Source organism: Cupressus sempervirens, chromosome 9 (genome assembly GCF_028749045.1).
Source record: "Cupressus sempervirens isolate cs-2001-9-10 chromosome 9, ASM2874904v1, whole genome shotgun sequence".
Classification (NCBI taxonomy): Eukaryota; Viridiplantae; Streptophyta; class Pinopsida; order Cupressales; family Cupressaceae; genus Cupressus; species Cupressus sempervirens.
The window spans coordinates 328,480,872-328,503,910 of NC_143126.1; the positions used below are offsets into that span (position 1 = coordinate 328,480,872).

At 37.9% G+C, this 23,039-nt stretch overlaps 1 protein-coding gene across 1 annotated transcript in view; it reads left to right on the forward strand.

Annotated features, from left to right (window-relative positions):
- Positions 1-787: 787 nt before the first annotated feature.
- TMT2 (tonoplast monosaccharide transporter2) overlaps positions 788-23,039 on the forward strand; it is a 52,138-nt gene continuing 29,886 nt past the window's right edge. The window contains exons 1-2 of the mRNA XM_089800020.1: positions 788-1,100; positions 2,123-2,683. Of these exons, the coding sequence (XP_089656146.1) occupies positions 1,016-1,100; positions 2,123-2,683 (646 nt within the window). The 5' untranslated portion in view covers positions 788-1,015. The remainder of the gene's footprint in view (positions 1,101-2,122; positions 2,684-23,039) is intronic.

The window sequence follows — 23,039 nt, forward strand, 5'->3', positions numbered from 1 at the left end:
ATGATGGATCATGTAGTGTGATCCAAATGTTGATGTAAAAAACACTACACAATCGAATGCTGAAACTATGTATAAATAGAGATGGATTTAGAATTCTGATAAGTTACATTAACATTATCAACATTTAATGAAAATAAATTACTTTTATAATTTTATATAGTATTTTTGAATATCTGGAATCAAAATAAAATAAAGGTAGACAATTGATTTATTTTTTGGTCATATTTATTTATCTATTTTGCCCTAATAAACTATATTATAATTATTCATTTATTTTAAAATTGATTATAACAAAAGAAGACAGTACGAAAGAAAAATAAAATAATTAATTATTTAATAGATTTATATTTATTATTTTGATATAATTTTACTTCTAAATACCACTTTGACCATTAGTTGTCATAACAGTTTTAGTAAAACACCCTAACGACTACTGTAGAATCCAAAAGAGAAATTTGCTTGAATAATGGGGCATTTTCTAATTTTTTTAGTTTTTTACATTATTGGTATTTTATTATTAGATTACATTATTAGTAAAACTGATGATGATTGATTTATTGTAAAAAACATGTTTTTGCGCTCACATTTACTGTGTTACAGTGCGCGTCCTAGAATCAATACATGACTCGAGGATCATTGACAGGGGATACCAATTTGTCAGTGTGTTCCCAACGTAATTTCACCCTCTAATAATAGATTAAAATAAATGGAGGAAAGAGTAAAATATTCTTTTATTTTACAAGAGTATCTGGGGACTATTAATAGGTAGCGGAGTGTGATGAAGCAGACTGACACTAGAATAATTAAATCGGTTAATGGGTGAGCTCAAGTGAGCTGTATGGTCTGAAATTTTCGACGGTGCTGTTTTTGTCGGGTCCTGTGGGAGATTCAGCTTGTATCTTCTCGATGCATTTCTGGGGAAATCCTACTGTAGCTTGTTTGATTGCCACAGCTTTTGGCCGTGGAAGGTGAAGATTATTGAGTTCGGATTGGAAGAGACGATCTGTAAGTGAAAATGAAAGCCAGAGGAGCAGCGCTAGTCGCACTTGCGGCCTCAATCGGGAACATGCTGCAAGGATGGGACAACGCCACTATAGCAGGTCAGTGCATGATGTTTATGTACTGCTGCCTCTTTGCTTTTCGATTCCAAACTATGAGGATTTGGGAATAAAGGGTATTCTGCTTTATGATTGAAAATTTTAGATTCCAGAATATAAGTGTGAATTTGAAAAATCTATTTGAAGTTGCGCACTTCGTTTCTTTGGGATGATGAGATGAGATGAGATGAGAGGGGGATGCTTGAACTGCTCTCTAGGCTAAATTTTAGTGCAGAATCTCATGAGAGTGCATCTACTAGGTTAGAAGATTGATTATGTAGTATTATCAGACAGAGGTCTACAGTTTTTGTTCATTAGCTTGAGGTTTCATCAGATTATGACTGCAAACATTTGTTTGAAGAAACCGTGTCATAGGCTGAAATAAATCATCCTTGGAGCACTGAAGTGGAAAATGGCTAGCTTTGCAGTGTAAACTTTGACGATGAACGTTAGCTGTGTAATGTTTCGATTTGTCTGCTAGTCAATTTGGATTTGATTGATTCAGGAGCATTGCTATATATTACAAAAGCTTCGTTCTGGAGACTTAAGTTTTGTGTGGTTGTCTTGAATTTAGATTTCAATAGCTATGCTGCAATCACATGTTAGAAGGCAACGTGTTAGAGGCCGAAATAAATCATCCTTGAGGGCTGAACTTTTATGTTTGCTGTACCACAGTTAGCTTTGCAATGGAATCTTTTTAGATCAACATTAGCTTTGTGATGTGTCAGCTAATCTTTATGGATATGATTGATTCAGGAGCTGTGCTATTTAGTAAAAACGAATTTGTTCTGGGCACTTCCAGTTTTGTATGATTGTGCTGAATTTATATGTCATTAGCTTTTAACTGCAAACTCATGTTAGAAGGCAAAATGTTAACGTGTTTGGGGATGAATATAATCATCCTTGGAGGACTGAATTACTTTTTTGGTGTACTTAGCCAGCTTTGCAATGTAATCATTGTGACTGAACATTAGCTTTGTGATGTGTCAATGGGTCAGCTAACCTTTGTGGATCTGATTGTTCAGGAGCTGTGCTGTATATAAAAAAAGAATTCGTTCTGGGTGCTACCATGGAAGGCCTTGTTGTGGCTATGTCGCTGGTTGGGGCCACAATCTTTACCACATTCGCTGGAACAGTATCAGATTGGATTGGACGCCGGACCTTGTTGATTGTATCATCTTTGCTCTACAGTGTAAGTGCACTGGTGATGTTTTGGTCTCCAAATGTGTATGTATTACTTTTGGCCCGGCTCTTGGATGGTTTTGGGATTGGACTGGCCCTTACCCTTGTGCCGGCTTATATATCTGAGATTGCGCCTTCAGATACGCGTGGAAAGCTGAATACCCTTCCGCAAATGTCTGGTTCCAGTGGAATGTTCTTGTCATACTGTATGGTTTTTGGAATGTCATTGATGGAGAGCCCAAACTGGAGATTAATGTTAGCTGTCTTGTTCATTCCATCCATAGCATATGTGGTTTTAACAATTTTCTACCTACCTGAGTCTCCAAGGTGGCTTGTTAGCAAAGGGCGAATGCGAGAGGCGAAGCAAGTGTTGCAGGAATTGCGGGGCAAGGAAGATGTATCAGGTATGTCATTTTTGTTAGCAAACATTTGTTTGTTACATCTGTCGTCTTCTTTTACAATTCTATGTAAATTAATTTGACCTATGTACCCTATATGAACTTTGACGTACAATAGCCTCGCTAGCTGCTTACCTGAACAGATCATTACCGATCTATTTAGTGGTATGGATTTTACTACTAACTCTAGTAAATATTGATGAATGTAATGATTTTTTTCATCAAAAATGCATCTAAATGGAGAATTAATATTTGAAATTTTTTGTCAAGTGACAAACAATAATCTTGCTCAGCAGCATTTATCTCTTGCTAACAATTCATGAAACAGTGAGGCGGACAGCAACAGTGATATGTGTGCAAATTGTATTGACATTGATCATTTATATTTATATCTACATAAACTCTTCACTGTGGGACAAATAACCAGAAACTTTCAACATAGACAAAGGAAAACTGTTATCCGTGCAATTCTTCTTATTATGTTCTGCATTGTCACATTAAGTATTATGCTTCCATCCCATAGCTTTGAATTCTGAATTAATTTTATAATTCCTTATTCAAGAAACATGTTGCCCTTCTATAAAGCATTGCAACATTTATGGTAATTTCTAATGCTGACACAGGATGGATGTAGTGAGATATCCTCATGAAACTTGTGTGACTGTACCTAAAGTTTAGAGCTTGGTGATTATCTTTGAAAAAATATTATCATTATATGCAAAACCTTGATGTTTTTCGAAAGATATAACTTGAGATCAACATAATTCACTTAAAGTTTGGCTTCCCTTGCTGGTTTTCCATTTGTCCTTTACATTATCTCAGTTTTGATTTGAAAAATCTAATTGTGATTTTGATGCGATTTTGCTTGAAGTTGGCTTCCCTTACAGATTTGCCATACATCCTTTGAATGGAACAAACATATGAGTAGAGAGAACTAAAGAGCACTTTAGAGTGCATTTTAAGTATGCTTTGTAAATTAACACAAGTTATGGTGTGTCAAGCTTGGAGCTCTCTCATTTGGAAACTGATAGATGATAGAGAGAAATTTTGCAAAAAAGAATAAAAGTAAAAATTAATTATATGGCATTACATTCTTCAATAGCTTTGCTTCTTTGGAACACACAGCCAGTGAGTCTCTAGGCTGATGTATTCTCATCTTCCTCTCTGGTACAAAGACTCTTCAAAGTTGCTTGTATGCTTCGTGAGTTTGCCATGTGATATCTATCAATATGCATGAGAGAAAAAGGTCAATAATAATAAATGTTTACTAATGGTCATGATAGTGCTGGCTTAAAAAGATATGCAGAGAATTTTTTTGCGTTAGTCCCATGCATCACAGGAAAGTTTGGAACACATAAAACTGCATAAAATTAAGTCTTTACCCAAAATTTAGAGCACCTTTTTTCAGAACGGATAATTTCAAGGGATGGGCTGTAGTGGGGGCTAGAGATTTGTGGTCTAGCTTTAGTTATTTGGGAATCCTTGTGATAAAGACAGCTTACAAAGTTTATTTATTTTTCCTCAATTAATTACTGGCAGTTTTTTATTGTAATTCTGAAATGGTTAAGCACAATAGAATTTGTTGTTTTCCATGGAACCATTATACAGGAAACTGGCTCCTAAATTTTCTTTGCATGACCTACTTAGAAAACTCTGGAATTCCCCCTCAGTGTGATTCTGATGTAAGAAATGACTACGGAAATTGTTCATCTGTTTGATGGATTTACATGGGCAAAAATCTCACAGTTTGAAAGCCTAAATACTTAGTTTGTTGTTTGTGTTACAGTTAAATAAAAGGTTTTCTTGTAGATGTTTAAGAAACGGATATGTGGTCCTACTCTACATAACAACTCTTTGTTAATTAACTTGGTCCTCTTTGGAGATCATGAGTGAAAATGCCATTTTCCAATTTACTCAAATAATCAGGAGATATTTATCTTTGGATTCATTCTGTTGTGTTGAGAGAAGCTTGAGTTTTTTCTATTGTTGTATCTTTGGTGGACCAAATTAATACATTTCAATGATGTATGTCTCTTGGATATTATCCAAACAAACTGAAAATTTGCTTTTAAAAAATCAAGAGTAAGACCTAGAAATCTTACGCTGTATTTACTAGCCTAAATTATTGCCCCAGTTTAGATTATTGAGTGTGTTAACGATCGTTTACTAAACTAAACTATCAATGGTTTGTAGGAGTGATGGCCTCATAAATATAAGCATTGGGACAGTATACTATTGAAAAGATTAATTCTTCTCTCAAAGATATGCAGCAATTCTTTAGCCTACATTTTCATACTCTTCCCTAGAGATTTCCATTCTCTTACAAGTACTTGATTGGTACCTCTGGCATTCTTCTTTATGTTGGGTACTTATTTTGTCTATACATTTTGTATACCCAAACTCAGTTACCAAATCTAGACAGATTTACTCACGGCCATCTAGATCTGGTTTTTTTGGGCATGCTGGACTTTTTCCATTTGGTCTGGACTTTTCAATTCTGAGTTTTAATTGTCTTCTTTTTCAGGTTTGCAATATTTTTGAAGCTCTGGGACAATTGAATTTTTCAAATCAGGTATTAATGCCCAAACCATTCTGTACCTGGGATCCACATAAAGTGGTGAACTGCATTGTTTGGGCTTAATGCTGGTTACTTGGCAAATTCATAAAAAGAAATGATATGTACTCTACTCTTCAACATAAGTAGCACATTAGAACCTTTGGGTCTTTGATATTTATCTATTTCTCTTGCTGAGAAGCTTAAAACCTTAACTTTTTGCAGATTTTTGTAGGTCCCATAGGCTTGAGAATTTTCTTTGACATTCACAAACCATATCGATTGTTTCATCAAAGAAGATGTAGTTCTGTTCACTTGAAAGCTTTATGGAAATATAAAAACAACACATGGACGATGTTGTTGGAGCTGCACTGCCATAAACAGTAGGAGATACCAACTTGACCTCGTTGAAGCCAACTATTAGACTATTTCCTTCTCAATTGTGGATATTTGATCTTAAGTAGACCTTTCCTAAATGAGAAGCAGTTAATTGCATATTCAAACTCTTGGAGAACAAGATGAGATTGAAGATGCAACAAATACCTGATAAAATCATTGTAGGTTAGACATTTTTTGACATCAAGCTTCATAATAGTGTCTAAAATGAAAACTCAATTATTTTAAATATCATTTTCCTCTCCATATATGACATCATGCATCATTCTTGATTGGGGATCTGTTCCATTGCAAATTGCTATCAAAGCAAAACCACAAACAAAGGAGGTTTTCAGTCTAGATACAAATAACAATATAGGGCACAAACCCCTTTTGATAATCAAAATAATTTAATAATTTAACATTTAGTTGCTTTAAATAACTTTGTTTTATAATTGAAAGTGCACTAATATTAAATTAAAAACTTCTTGAAGTGAGATATAATTTTAAGCTCAAGGTGGTGACTCAAGTGCAAAAAGAAATATTAATAAAGAAAAATATAAGAGGAAATTGTTTTCTTTGCCCAAAAAGTATAAAGGGAGTTTTTGAGAAGAGAAAGATTTTGGACGTTTTACTTTCACAAACTCAGTTTTGAGATGTTGAACATGGCTCAATTTTTAACCAAAGGACAAAATTCCTTTTGGTAATCAGCTTTATCAATGAAAACCCTTCCAGCTGATCTAGTGATTATACTGGAAGATAATGATTGAACTGAATGATTTGTGCCCTACATTGTTTTTGTGGAGGTTTATTCGAAATATTGATACAACATTCCATGTTTGAAGTTTTAATTAATGCTCTGGTTAATTTTCTACCAAATTATCTACATATTGGCTGCTATTATGTTCATGTACGGTGGAATCTTCCAATCAGGATAAGGTTTATTTGCTGGAAAATCTAACGAAAGTTTGTTTTCTAGTTGGGCCAATTATAGGGTTTTTGGATTGAAATAAGCATTTAGATTCCACACACTCCAATTATACAGTCTATGCATAATATCGGACACAAACTTAGAACTATCGATGCATTGTTTTTTAACAGTGGCATTTCATCAAAATTGTAGGTTACAAGCAATTAGTAATTGATATGCTATAGTGATAGGAGGCATATTGATTAACAGCAAAATCCATTTTGGACGCTGACCGTATCTACTTTTGGAGAGTAGATTTTGACCAAACTAGATCCATACAAAAATTCTAATAGGGTATACAAGATCAAATGTGAAAAAAGACCAAAAGTAAGAATTGCGTGCACAATGCTACATTCTGATTGATGATGGGCCTCTGTCTCCCACTCCTTTCTAACATACTTTAGATAGTTTTTGTCACTTGTAGTTGTGTCATCAATTTTTGGGGGGTTGTTTATGCTAAGTTACTGGTGCTGGTATAGGTGCAGGTTTGGGTACTGGTACTGGTCATAATGATATGACATTTTTAAGACTTGGGTATATATATATACTATAATTTTTTTAAGCAGTGATAATTGTAATTGCCTATGAACAAATTTAATAAATGCCTTGTCATGTCCCAAATTTCTGCCCTTCCTTAGTGACAACATTTCTAGCAGGGTTGGTCTATTATCTGGTTCCCATAGGCCAGCAGAGCATAGAGGGAACCAACCCAGGGACTTTAAGAGTCATGCATGAGCTTCCCAAATAGTTTGGAGCAGTAGACAACAGTTTCCTACAATTTAGGAGGGATTCCTAATTTGTAGGGATTGACTAGGAGTGGTCTAGGAGGCGTTTGGAGACCTCGGCGAACGTTTTGGAGACTTAGAGTGCATCTCCTATTTTTTAGGAGGAACTCCCAGTTCAGTGACAGTTCTCTCAGAGGTGCACACAGCAGGGGAGTCATTGGGACTCAATTTTGGTTGATTGGGGCTGTCTCCTACTTTTTAGGAGCATCCCTAGATTTTAGGGATGGACTACCAGTTGACACATCTTGTCCGGCATCAGTCACAGACAGGCGACAAGGTCAGATTCATGTTTGATTGGTCATTTTGGGCCTTTTGGGACCATTTGGGAAATATTTTAATATATTTAAATATTTCCTAAGTTGGTGATTAAATAAATTAAAATAAGGTTAATAATATAACCATTTTGGAGTAATAAGGGGATTTTGGCTTCAGTTAATCAGGTAGACCTATGTGTTATAGCTCGTTGGAAAGGTCTCGAATTATGATACATGATTTTTACTATCTGTAGACTTTTTGGTGCCTTCAGCTATGGAATTTTAATAACGTAATGTTTTTCCTATAGCATGGACGACTTTAATTGGGAAAATGTTATTTTATTATATTTTATTTAAAGGGCAAAGTGTAATTTCCCTTTAGAGTTCGATTTACAGTTGGAAGGGGATATAAAGAGATGGAGACCTAATTTCTTATTATCTTTTGCATATTGAAAAACTTGTTTTTGTGAATTGGCTCTGAGAGAGCAATTCTTCATCTGGGACGCAAACCCCAGGTTCTGGATTGGCTGGGACGTAGCCCTCAGCAGTTATTGGCATTGGATTCTTCAGACAGTGTGCATTGCTATCAGGGATAGAGTACACCATTCTTTATTGTGGATTCAGGTTGCAGATTTATGGTTTCAGCGTTACAGATTGATTTTTTCAGTTGGGACGTGATTCCTTGCAGTCTTACGGCTGCCATTTGCAGCAGTTTGGCATCATTGTTGGATATAAGCTCCTTGGAACTGCATTGGATTTATTATTTGGCTTTATAAATTAGAAATCTGCCTGGTTAAATTTATAGCAATTCTGATTTGACTCTATGTTCTTATTTATTTTCAGTCTCCTCTCATGTTTATTGTTCATTATTCATTACTATTGTGAAGACTATCAAAAAACACCAAACAAAAACAAAACCTTCCACAACTTCTGTCTATTCTCAAAGACCATCAAAGAAATCACAGGAAAATATAGTTTATTAATTTAAAAACTACAACAGATCAGCAAGGGCATCTATCAGGAATCTTTCATGCCTCATACTCATCATTTGTAAAAAATGAAAATACTCATAAATTCACAGTTCAATGATTTATCAAATCAAAATGTCAATACACACTGAAACTTATAATCAATATTCAAGTCTTCATATTGCTATTCATCAAAAGCATCAAAGTCAACATTTGGTTCAATTTCAGTTGAACCACAATTAATTGGAGTGTCACTCCCACAAGCTGTGCCATGCGTATAAGCTGCCTCATCCATAAGAACTTTGGCAAGCTGTGCAACTGTAGTGCCTAAGTTGGAACGCTCAAGATTTTGATCCCAATTCTTTGTCACCCCTTCATCATACTCATGTCTCTTATGTGACAAGAAGAAAGGTTCGAGTGCACAAAGATCAAAGCCTCAGTGTTTTGTTTGCACCCAAATGGTTGTGCTTTAGCAAAAAGATGAAGGAAGATATGTCTCAATTTCCACTCAGCTGAAGAAGAATTTGTGACTTGTTGACTTTGAATACAACATTTAGTGTTTAATTTTATAAGAAAAAATGTAAGTTGTAAAATTATGTTATTGTAATGTATAGCAGTGAATGACAACTGAGAAATTTATGTTGACTTAAGATATGAGATGTTGTGTATGAGAGTCAAAAACTAGAATCTGAAATTTGGTTTAGTGTTAGATACTTGAGAGCGACTATTAGTTGTCAGTCTTGGGACGTATGACAATGCTACACATGCAAATTAGTCCACTTGGGGTAATTTTGTCGAGTACAGATGGAATCTTTCTACTTATTTAAGATGTCTGCTTGATATATGGCTATGTAGGTAACACTAGGTGGTGCTAAGAAGCACTATTCAGACCTTCTATAACAATTGATTTAAATCTTTGTTAGCAATTAGGCTCTTAGATTGGCTCAATGGAGCTCGAGACACAGAAATAATAGAGGTGTTGGAATGCTGATGTAGATGATGTAGAGAATTATAACCCATTAAAACCTGTCTCATTTAGCACTTGAAATACTGACACAATCTGAAGTATATAACACCAAAAACAGATGAAAATGGACAGCAAATTGACTCAACAAACATCAGAAATTCTTATTAAAACCCAAAACAAATTTGCATTACAAAATGATGAGCCTATTAGTTTCAAAACATTTCCATCTGATTTATTCTCTCACAGACCTACATTCTCAATTCAAATGATTATTGATCTGCTCTCATACCTGCAACCCGGTGTATTTGCAGCCAGAGTTGGCTTACCAAAAACCACTTCCTAAATCTTCTAAAGACCCCCCAAAAAAATTCCCCTTAAAATTAACACACCTCTCACATACCTGCACATAACATGAAATCAAATTCTCCACTCTTCCCCATTCACATTTTATATCTTGCAATTTATTCTTCCAATCATATTCTATGTAACTCCCTCCATTCCCTCTCTTGTATCTGCCTAAATTTGACATTGAATCTGCCTTAGAAAAAATTGCAAGTTATGCACTTTTCTCTTCTATACTTGACTCTCAAATTTGAACATTGTGCTGCTCATGAAGTTAAAGCCAATTTAATAGATGGCATCCCACCTTCACATCAATCTGTGGTGATTCTTGTAGCTTATTTTGTCTTGGGCATTTCTCCACCTATAACTTCTACTTGGTTCCCGAATTGAAAAAATCTCTCTTGCTTTAGCTTTAAATCTTGCATCTTCTCTATTCTTTAACAATTCTATTTATCTTATTTTTTACCTTGCGTATTGCAGACACAAGAACTAATCCCCAGTCCGTGTCAAAATATGGGGGTAACTTTTGGTGAACAACGTATCTCTTGTTTTCTTGAATGCAATTCTGCATTGGTCTTGTGTTTGTTGTGTAATTGTAAAATCTCTCAATTAGAGTAGCAGACCATTTGTTTATCTCTCGAAGCTTGCTTTTATGTACTGACTTTATATTAGCACTGCTGGTTTTGGAGGCTCTATTGTATTTGTAAATTTGTAGCTTGAATAAGAAGTGCACTTATAGAGAATGTACCAAAGCATCCTTTCTTCTTTTTTGAGCAACAATTGCTAAATGCATTTGAAGTGTGGGGATTCGCTAATATCTTTTTCTGGTGCTCAATTCCTCTTGCAACTTTTTTTCTGAACCTTTTTCCTGAGCTTTCCTTTATATTTTGTAGTGGGCCGTTGGGTGGTTGTTTTGAAGTGCTCTCCCCTACCATTGTGCTTGTGCTCGTGTCTAGTTGTTTAATTGTGAGTTTTTTTTCCCTATCACTAAGTTTTATTTAACTATTCTAATATAGTTATCAACATTTCCTCTTCAATAATGGTGTCTTGACCTATGGTTTCACTATTCTCAGCAAGTGGTGGAGGACCTTGCTCTAGTCTATGTTCTTTATCAATTCTTCATATTTGTAGCTTTCCCCGCCAATGTTCACACCACTTTTGATATGAATGAATCAGTCCCTTTGACTATTGGCCACTAAGTACTTTAGTAAGTTATTTCTCTTTGTATCATGGAGTTCATCATTTAGGCTAGGAGATGGAAGTGAGTGGCTATTGAAGTAGCCTGGGACATTGGTTTTCTATCATCAACTTGTTTCTTTCTGAAGGACATCTTGAGAATGTTTGATAATTCACTAAAGGCTTGAGATTGGGCCTTTGGTTGGAATTTTTTAGGATATGGTGGATTGTGTGACAAGAGTCTCATTGAACACCCTTCTACATTTACTCATAAAAATTCAACATATTCGAAAATCATTTGCATTCAATAAATTACTACATGGATTGAAGCATTTAATATTGTTAGTGGAGATCTCAATATTATCATTTCATATTGAGCTGAGATATTCATTGGATATTCTATGTGCTTTCCCATTTACCTCTATTAGTATATTATTTAATTCTCTTTCTTGTTGCCTTCTACTAGCTTCTTATATTATTTAACTCTTATGTCTCTTCCTTTCTCTGACAGAGAAAATTTTTGTGCTTTATCTTCTAGTGAGACATCTTGATAGGATCCTTTTCATCTCGTCCTTTCCACTCCTCCACAAATAGTATTTCCTCGTCTTCTTCTCCTCACTTTGGTTTTCCTTCTCTCTCATGAGTTGTAGACTCCTATTTTTTCCAGTTATATGTTAACTTTCCTCGTCATCTACTACTTCACATTTTGCTTGCACTCTTGGCCTTTGAAAATCTGCCACAAAATTTGGTTTAGTGAAGGTTTAATTTTAGTTCAATGTTTCTTCTACTTGGGATGTCATGCCCAAATCTCTAGGGCAAAAACACAACAATTTTTTTTAAAAATTTATATATATATATATTTAGGTACATTTCGAAAATCAGAGGGTTGGGTATCTAACGTATTCAGTAACCTAATCATAATTTTATTCCGACGATGTCCTTACTACAAGGTTATTCATATTAGTCATGATCAAGGCCATAGTCATCAAGGGCACATGTTGCCAAGGCTTGCATCTATTGACACAAATTTATTTACAAGTTATTGAATTGTAGGAAGGTGTGTTTGTGTATAATACTTAAGCTATAAAAATTTCAGGGTTCACAATCTATATCTACAAAGGACCTTTGTATACATGTTACATACATGGATGTAAAAGTTGATATGTGTACCAATTTGTGGGTAGTAACATAATTCAATTAAACTTATGTCAAGTTTACAATCATATGTGGGTGTTAAATGATTTGTTTTAGTAAAACCAATTATCAATAGCATCAACAATTAATTATGTTTATATGTATACATAGGACAATTACATCTTCGCACTTACAACTTGAACTATGCAACATAATGTTGAGTCCAATAGATTATTGTTTAGCGTCATATAGCCCCTATATATCGAGACCTTATATGAAGATGATAATAGAAGTAAAATACAATTACTATGTATATTGGTTAATTCATGGCCACCTTAGTACCATTCATTTCGATATCAATTTTTATTCCTATCAATATTAAAACAACTCTACTCCAATACCTTAACATTCTAAAACTCATAATTCACATACTATTGATATCCTATGACTAAGACTATCAACCATTTAAATTATCTAAATTCCTTTTAACCAAATTAGTCATATCAACATACTAACTGGATTGTAATATATCCCAAACAAAACTAATACTACTATCCTACTCTTGACTAACAAATTTATTATTAACTATTAACCACAACATTATCTAAATCATTTTAAATACTTGATTAAATAATACTATACAACTACTAACTATTCAATCCTTACCGCATATTTCTAGAATCTATCTATCTTACTAACCTATCCACTAACTACTAATCATGGTCATGCAAAATTCGATTTCATAACTCCAAATTGCCACTAACCCGCATGCCCTACAATCTCCTAAATTCTCAAGCTCCCCATCCTAAGCGCTATGTTAGGGCGATAATTTCGAGCACTCTATTCCTATTGGCCACTTAGCCACTAAGCATTTCCCTCCCTTCAAGACTTTTGGGCCTTTACAAATTTGGGCGTGCTGCCCAAGCTTCCTGCGCACTTCCTAATACCTCACCCTTGTTGAGCACCTGTCTTGGTTGAAGGTTTCAACAAGGGATTGAAGGACGTTGGTGGTCCCACCAACCTACATCATCAGTAACTTTCCTCGTCATCATTTAGGCTAGGAGATGGAAGTGAGTGGCTATTGAAGTAGTCTAGTTTTATATTCATACATATGGGGAGAGCTCTCCCTTCATCCTTTTGCGGATATATCAGCTAACTGCTTTCACATCTTTCTTTGCTTTCTTCTTTATCATGTCTTTTCATCTTCTTGATCTTTCGCTTCATCTCTGCTTTTGCTATCCTGTCATCACAAGGGATTAATCTAAACATCACATTCAATCTATCCAAGTGTCACATATTTTCAAAAACATAAGTCTGTATCATACACATGAGAGCTAAAACATCATACACTAGAGAGATACATGAGCATATACACATAAACATCAAAGCAATACACACATGGGCAAGAAACCACAACTGAAACATCACATGAAAACTTAAAATGCTGAAACATCCATCAAAATGAGACTACACAAAATCTGTTGATCAAATCTAGTATCTCATATATATATATCAATGTGTCTCAATACATATACAAGTGTGAGATCCAAAATCTGGATATCTGTCTCAAGAATACATGATGTACAATAAAAAATGTAAAAACTGCCATAAACAGCCTCTGATTGGTTCGCACCCTCTCCAGCTGGTGGTGGCCCTGGTGGTGGAGCTTGTCTCCTATCTGGTGGTTGTATCGCACCCCCTGACCTACCTGCCTGCTTTGAGTAATCAGGAAGCCCTTGCATCGACGACACCACACTCTTGTAGGGAACATAATAATATGCAGTGCACGCACCATGATGAGATGCCTCTCGCCTCACTGCATCTCGCTCCCTACGAAGCTCATCTCGCCGAGCCTGCTCATTTATGAGCTGCTGATCTCGTACTGCAATAGTGACCCGAGCCCCCTGTAGCTCCGTCTCTAAAGTATGGATCCTCGCATCCCGATCATCATCCCCTCAGGCTGGCTGCTCTGCCTCCACCTCCACCGTACTGCTCATCGTCGCCTTAGTGGTACCTCCTCCTCCTCCTCCCTAGCGGCCTATGCTTGCATCCTCCTCCTCCCAGAGTGAGAACCCTCTCCAACCTCCATCCGTCTCCCTCCATCACCTCCGCCTCCACCTCCTCCATGTCCCCCTACTGCAGGCAATGCATCCGGCTCAGTAAAACGTGGAAATGGATGTCTCTGCATCTCATATAAATATGTTAGATCTACTCTTGCATCTGCCACATCTCGGCGATAATCCTAGAGAGTCCGCACTAAAGCTGTTATCTCCCACATTGCTATCTGATAATCCAGCATCAACAACCACCCTCGTGCCTCATCAGAATGAAAGCGAGCATAGGTGGTATTCTCCACAGATATCATCTGTCGCTCTGCAAACTGTCGCCATACCCGACTAATCACAAACCTCTCAACGATCTCTGAATGCCTGCCTACCAGTGGCTTACTATACCTCATATAGTCTAACTCCCAGGCATCTAATCACCTCTGGCAATCTCAGTAGGGTCGCCATGTGAACGTTGTCAGCTCATCAAAAATGCATCGGTAATATGTCACATCCCCACTATGAGTTTGTGGGACAAATCATCTGTAACCAAAAATATATGGCTGGCTTTGCTCCCATGGTTGCACCCATGGTCAGATCACTACAATATGCTCCCAGCCCCAGATTTGTGCCAACACTGTCCTGCATGCCCAAGAATGATCACTGTGGTATACTATCTCATGGAGCTCATGATACATATATGCCAGTATCGCTGGCCCCCATGCCATCCTGCGTGGCCGTGCAATCAGATCTGCCACCAAACGACCCCATCCTAGTGGGAAGCTCTTTTGGGCCCTGTCTGTCACCAAGGCCTAAGCTACCAGAGAATATAGCAAGCTAGGAAGAGGGTAATTTGCTCCATACTCGTCAATGAGTCACTCCCAACTTAGATGGCAGTCTAGGATGGTAACATCCTAGAACATCTGCTGCATAACTGCTCGCCCCTCTGTTGGGGTTTGATCATAGTATACTTGTGACATTCAACCAAACTTGGCATCAGTATACCACATCAATATTAGAACTTGCAAAACATAACAAGAGCAATCACGAATACAACTCACCGGATCACTGTAGCATGGTACTCGAAGAATCCGATATACATCCTCTAATGTAATCGAGGCCTCTCCAGTCAGTAGATGGAAGGTATTATGCTCGTTGTGCCACTGATCAGCTAGTGCAATTAGTAGCCCATGGTTTTCTCGTATATGGGGCATCCGAATAACCCACCGCAACCCCATGGTAGATATCGCTGCAAGCTCATCATTGATCAAATGTTGAACAACTCGCAACCCCACCACTTTGGGGGCTCTGATAAGAAGCACTGGAAACACCTCCTGCAAACATAAAACATGTAAACATCAATACACAATCAAAAACATGATCACAACGCAAAAAATCAATGAAAAATGCTCAAAAACAGGCTGTGTGATACTTTTTCCCAGATGCAGGCGATACAAAATGCTGGCATAGTATCGTGTGATACTTTTTGTGAAGCGGTGTCACACAATTCTGTCGTGTGATATTTCACACCAGTCTGGGTGACAAATGGGTATGTCCCATACGACACACTTTAAAACAGCCGTGCGATATATTTATGTAATACGATGTATCATGTGATATTTTGTAGAGTACCCGTGCAATACTTTTAAAATATTGCATGATATTTTGCATTTAAACCCTTAAAACGTGCGAAAAAGACCAAAAAAAAGCTCGAAATGACAAAAAAGTAGTCACTTATCGGTGCTTTGTAGTGCACTGGCTACGCTCAAAACGGTGTCGGTGAGCTGAAATGTTCGCCAAAGCCATAATGCTCTCTCGACCACTCACAAAGCTCTCAAAAATCACAAAAGAAATGAATTTGAAAATGACACTTGGGCCCCTTTTATAGCCTCTGACCTTATTTTGACCTAATTTTTAAAACTCCTTAGAATTTCACAAAAATTGCACTCTTGGATAATTTCAACGTCCTAGATCCATTTTCAGGATCAAAATTGAAATCCGAGATCATTTGATAGTCAAAATTGTATTTTAAAGTTCTATCTTCCTCCGAGCAATGAACTAACCTTCTAAGGTCTAATCTCCAAATCATCGCTGGGGCATCTTCATTTCTTCATGTCTTCATCATCTCTACACTTCATATCTACTCAAATTCACCCTTTCATGTCTAGAATCATCTTTCTACTTGATTGACCTAATTTTTATGTTGTATCCTTTGTAGTCAAATCTAGTCAAATTGGGGCATTTTGTCATTCTTTAATAGTCACTCTTTGGTTCTAATCATCTATTTGTCATCTTAGAGCTGCTATATCTCGATTCATTCATATCATGCTTGTTTCTGCATCCCCTTACCTCATTTCGATTTTGATCCCGGGGGGGCATAAATACTCTATCATCACTTGCTACAACTATCTATTTCCTAGGAGCATATGTTTGATCTTTTCATTTGCTCTTGGTCTATCTGCTTTACTAGGTGTTAGCATTCTTCTTGAATTCTGACATCATATTTTTTCCTAGTGTTCAGTACTACCACTATCAGGCTATACATTTAGGATGCGCTATCTCTTTCTGCATTTCGTTCTTCGAAATCAAATATTTATATCTATCACTGCCTACTTGGCTTCTAATTTCTTAGACGTAATGTGTTTTCATCTTTTTCCCTAGTGTTCAGTACTACCGCTATCAGGCTATACATTCAGGATGCGTTTTTACTTTCTGCATTTCATTCTTCGAAATCAAATATCTATATCTATCACCGCCTACTTGGCTTCTGTTTTCTTTGACGTAATGTATTTCCAGATCGATCACACATTAGTCAAAGAGGGGCAAATGTAATCCTTTAAAAATGGTCATTTAGACTATTAGCCCCCATCTCAGCATTTTTTCTAAATTTAATTAATCATTTACCTAGGCCAAATTGCTAATAATCAATTAATTTGATTATAACTAATAGTTTGACTATGCTATCCCAAGTTCATTATTTGATTCAAAGAACATGTCCCCTTTTAATTAAATAAAAGACCCCATTTTTATAACCCACTTAAAGTGCACACATAAAGTCCTTTTCTAATTTTCAAATTAAAAGAAAAAGCCTTTGTGACTTTTGTCGTATATGACAAGTCAACTTATATTCTATTGGTTGACTTGTGTGTGCACATGGATCACTCCTCTTTTCGAATTCCACCGTTGATCACCCACCATCTTCATCTTGATCTCTACCATCCGTACAACTTTAAAAGGGAGAGATCTTTCCCCCTCAAAGGATCCACACTCTTGAGTATTGTTATGCTGCAGGATTACTATTCAAATTCTTGAGAGCTCTTTGTGGAGAACTTCTATTTCTTGTCTACATTCTCTCATCCATGGCATTCTTAGCATATAATATTGTAGCATAGTTTCATGTTAATGTAGTTTCCTTACAATAGCTTAGCTAACATAGTAATTAGTTGGACTTGTAACACTTGCATATTGTTTAGAATAGTTGCATCTTGCATTCTCATTTTAGCTTAGCTTCATCTTGCATTGCATCATTGAGGAATTCCTTGTGGACATTTGCACCCTTGCATCTTGTCTTTGGAACCTCCCATTGCATGGTTTACTAGCAAGAAGTGTATTCCTAAGGTTCAACTGGGAGCTATTTCACTCGAAACACACTCTCTTGCACTCTGTGGATAGGGAGCTCCAAGCCGACATCCAAGCATTCCGAATTCAATGGAATCCGTTAGATAGAAGAGTTTGGAGAGGGACACTTTTGAGTGTACACACACACACACACACACACAAGGTTTAATTTTAGTTCCATGTTTCTTCTACTTGGGATGTCATGCCCAAATCTCTAGGGCAAAAACACAACATTTTTTTTAAATATATATATATATATATATATATATATATATATATATATATATATATATATATATATATACATTTCGAAAATGAGAGGGTTGGGTATCTAATGTATTCAATAACCTAATCATAATTTTATTCCGACAATGTCCTTACTACAAGGTTATTCATATTAGTCATGATCAAGGCCATAGTCATCAAGGGCACATGTTGCCAAGGCTTGCATCTATTGACACACAAATTTATTTACGAGTTATTGAATTGTAGGAAGGTGTGTTTGTGTATAATACTTAAGCTATAAAAATTTTTAGGGTTCACAATCTATATCTACAAAGGACCTTTGTATACATGTTACATACATGGATGTAAAAGTTGATATGTGTACCAATTTGTGGGTAGTAACATAATTCTATTAAACTTATGTCAAGTTTACAATCATATGTGGGTGTTAAATGATTTGTTTTAGTAAAACCAATTATCAATAGCATCAACAATAAATTATGTTTATATGTATACATAGGACAATTACATCTTCGCACTTACAACTTGAACTATGCAACATAATGTTGAGTCCAATAGATTATTGTTTAGCGTCATAGCCCCTATATATTGAGACCTTATATGAAGATGATAATAGAAGTAAAATACAATTACTATGTATATTGGTTAATTCATGGCCACCTTAGTACCATTCATTTCGATATCAATTTTTATTCCTATCAATATTAAAACAACTCTACTCCAATACCTTAACATTCTAAAACTCATAATTGCTGGTGAAAGTAGCAAGAAGGAAAGAAATTGTTTTTGGGTCAAGCTCCTCGACATCCTTTCCAATTGCAATGTTAACAAAGGGATTATCATGGGGGACTTCAACTCGCCTCTCTCTGATGCTGACAAATGGGGGGGTCTTGTCCCGGTTCGGGATAGTAAGCGTGACCTTGCATTGTTCATTTAGAATCTTGCCTTCTTGGATATGGACCTTCAAGGGGGAAGTTTCACTTGGTCTAACAGGAGAGTTGGGGGAGATAGCATTCAGGTTCGCCTCGACAGAGCCCTCATATCTCCTGAATGGCTTCTTTCCCATTCTTGCAGATTATCCCTCCTCCCAAGGGTGGGTTCTGATCACTCCCCGATTTCTCTCTCTGTTTCCCCCCTGTCTAGCAAAAGGGCCTTCCCTTTTCCTTTGAGAAAATGTGGCTTTCCCATCCAATGCTGGAAGGAAAAATCTCTTCTTCGTGGAACTTTCAGGTAGATGGTACTACTATGTACAGAGTTGTCCAGAAGCTGAAAAATGTGAAAAGGAACATTAAATCTTGGAACAAAACTGACTTTGGCCACATTTTCCAGGAGAAAGATGAGAAAACTGATCAGCTCAATTCTATCCAGGAAGAAATCCAGCTCTCCGCATATAACGATCACAACAGGCAGGAGGAAAAGGCAATCCTCTCGGTTTTGCATAATATCATATCTAAGGAAGAGCTTTATTGGAAACAAAGATCTAGAGTCAGCTGGTTGAAAGAAGGAGATCGTAACACCAAATTTTTTCGCCTGACCACCCTTAAGCATCGGGCTAACAATAGGATATCTAATATCAGAAAGGGCCAGGTTCTGGTTTCTACGGAAGAAGAGATAGCGAAGGAAGCTATTTGCTACTTCTCCTCTCTCCTCACAGCTGATCCCTCCCTCTTTGCGTCTGATCAAGAGGATATCTTGGCAGCCATCCCCCCCTGCTGCAAGATCATCACAATTCCTTGCTGAAAGCTATCCCCACCCTGGAGGAAATTCACCAGGCCCTCTTTTTCCTCCCGGGGGATAAAGCTCCGGGCCCGGATGCTTTCCCTACCTTCTTCTTTCAGACTTATTGGAATGTGGTTAAGAAGGATGTGGTAAAGGCGGTTCAAGAATTCTTTGGGGCTAGGAATCTGCTCAAAGAACTTAATGGTACTTTTCTAGTCCTCATCCCCAAGATTCCGGGAGCTGACTCTTTGGACAAATTCAGGCCCATTAGCCTCTGCAACTCATTCTACAAGATCATTTCCAAGGTTCTCACTTCCAGACTCCTCAACATTCTTCCCCTGATCATCTCACCCCAACAAACTGACTTTGTCCCAGGCAGGCAGATCCTTGATTCCATCATATCGGTTCACGAAGTCATCCACTCTCTTGAGGCGGGCAATAAGGAAGGTTTCCTTCTCAAACTGGACTTGTCTAAAGCTTAGGACAGGGTCGACTGGAAGTTCCTCTTTGCTGTCCTTCGGGCCTTTGGTCTCGATGCTCAGGTATGCAAGCTCATCTCTCAGCTCGTGTCCTCTCCCTCTTTGTTTGTTCTGGTTAATGGTCTCCCCACTCCTTTCTTCTCCCCCTCAAGGGGTTTAAGGCAAGGTGACCCCATATCTCCTGTCCTTTTTGTCATCTTGGCGGAATGCCTAGGCAGAATCATCCAGATGAAGATCCGGGACAGGAGTTTGAAAGGTCTAAGGCCTTCTTCAGGACCCTCTACTTTCACCCACCAGCAATTTGTGGATGATACTATCTTGGGGGGTGAAGCCTCTGTCCGAGAGACCAGGACTTTCAAAAGCATTCTGAACTCCTATACCAGGGGCTCAGGACAGGCTATCAATTTGGATAAGAGTTCGGTTTTCTTCCTCAATACCCCTTTGGAGAGGCAGAGGAAAATTGCTCGCATCCTGGGATGTGGCATCGGGTCCCTGCCAGCAACTTATCTTGGGCTACCTCTTGGTACGAAACCTCCGGATTCCTTTTGGATCAGCATTATAGACAATTTCAATAGGAAACTTGCAGGTTGGAAAGGGGCCACCCTCAGTCAAGTTGGCAAATGCTCTCTGGTTAACTCTATTCTCCAGAACCTCCCTACCTATGCCCTCAGTCTTTTTAGGATTCCGGTTGAGTTTGTGGAAAGAATGGAGAGGATTCAGAGGGATTTTCTCTGGACAGGGATTGATGACCACAAGAGATACCACCTGGTTGCATGGGACCTAGTCTGCCAGCCCAAAAGCTAGGGTGATCTTGGTATTAGAAAAATTTCTCACCTCAATCAATCCCTTTTAGCTAAACATCCTTGGCGCATCTTCCAAAGCACAGGTGTTTGGAGGGATATTCTGGTTGAGAAATATTTGGGTAGACTGTCTCTTATCTCCATATTTCAAGGGGCTGAGCTGCCGACGGGATCCCATATTTGGAATGGGATCTTGAAGGCCCTCCCCCTTGCTAAATCCAGAGCTAAATGGAAAGTTGGAATGGGAGACAAAATCCTTTTTTGGCAGGATAGCTGGCTGTGTCAGGAACCCCTCATTAATCACCCCATATTTGGTAGGTGGGCTGATCAGTGTATTGGCAGATACGGTTTGATGGTAAGGAACTACAGAAATGGTAATGAATGGCACAATTTGGCTGAACTTTCGCAAGACCTCAAGCCTTTAATGTCCTCTTTGAATGCCATCTTCATCAACCAGAATGACGACTCTTTAGTTTGGGGAGATTCTTTAGGGGGCCTTTACTCTGTGGCCACCGACTATCTATCCCTTGTGAGTAAAGAGGAGAAACCTATCTGGGCCAAAGCTTGGATCCCTGGGCTTACGCCTAAGATAAACATTTTCTTCTAGCTCCTCCTTCAAGATAAAATCCTCACCCAGGATAATTTAGCCAAGAGAGGCCAAATCTTACCTAATAGATGCTGCCTCTATAAGCAAGATCTGGAAACGGTTAATCATTTGTTCATCCACCGCCCCTTCTCCTCCAGGGTGTGGAGCCATCTGACTACTAACCTGGACTTCAACCGGTGCCCTCCAGCTTGCATTTTGAATTTCTTTAGTCAGTGGAGAAGCCACCACCAAGGTTTGAATCCTCAGTTATTGAGCTCCTGGATCCTCCCACACTTCTGCTGGGGAATCTGGAAGGAGCGCAACAATAGGATATTCAGAGACAGAGAAGCCCCTAAGGTTATTATAGCTGAGAAAACTGAAAACCTTATTACAGAGAACTATGCCATAACCAGAGAAGGAGACATAAAGGTTGGAGGGAACAGTAAAGCCAGGAAAGAAGACAGGATCAAAAGAAGACAGGAGGCTATTTGGTCTTTTCCCCCTGAGAACTGGCATAAAGCCAATTTCGATGGGGTGGCCAAGGGGAATCCAGGTCCAGCTGGATGCGGAGGTATCATAAGAAACAGTTCGGGAGGTGACATTGCTGCTATCTCTTCCCCTATTGGCCACCAAACCAATCATCTAGCTGAAGCCAGTGCTGCTAGGTTCACTGTTAAGTTGGCCCTGGCCTCAGGGATTGAGCAGCTGTGGCTTGAAGGTGACTCCTTAAATATAATAAATTGCATTTTAGGAGTCACAAAACCCTCCTGGACCATCGAAAGCATTATTGAGGACCTAAAATCGGACTTAAGGAAATTTAAAAACTACCGTGTCAGCCACGTTTATCGTGAAGGAAACATGGTCGCTGACTGGTTTGCCAACGAAGCGGTTGCTAGCAACTCGGTGATGATGTGGGGAAGCAACAATGACTTTCCCGCGGCGGCGACTGAGCTAATCCGAAAGGAGCAAATCCACGGCACCAACATAACATCCTTTTAATGATGATAGGATTTGCAAAATCATACTTCAAAAAGGAAATTATTTGGAGTTATGCGGAACCCCCTCCACTCCATAATCACATGTACGGAAGACACGAGCTGAAGGAAGCCAGAAATAAACCCATAAACACGTGCAAAATTATTTTCGCTCTCAACGCCTTTTGCTACTCTGAACTCAGCAATACTGCTAGTGGTTTAGGGTTAGTTGAGCTGAAAACTGCAATGGTGGGTGAAAGGATCAGAAGAGAGCCATGGGGTGAAGCCGAGAGATGGAAAGAGAAGAGGAAGGTTTGGAGAAAGCTCCAGAAGGGAGGTATAACCAAATTCATAGAGAAGCTTCATGGAT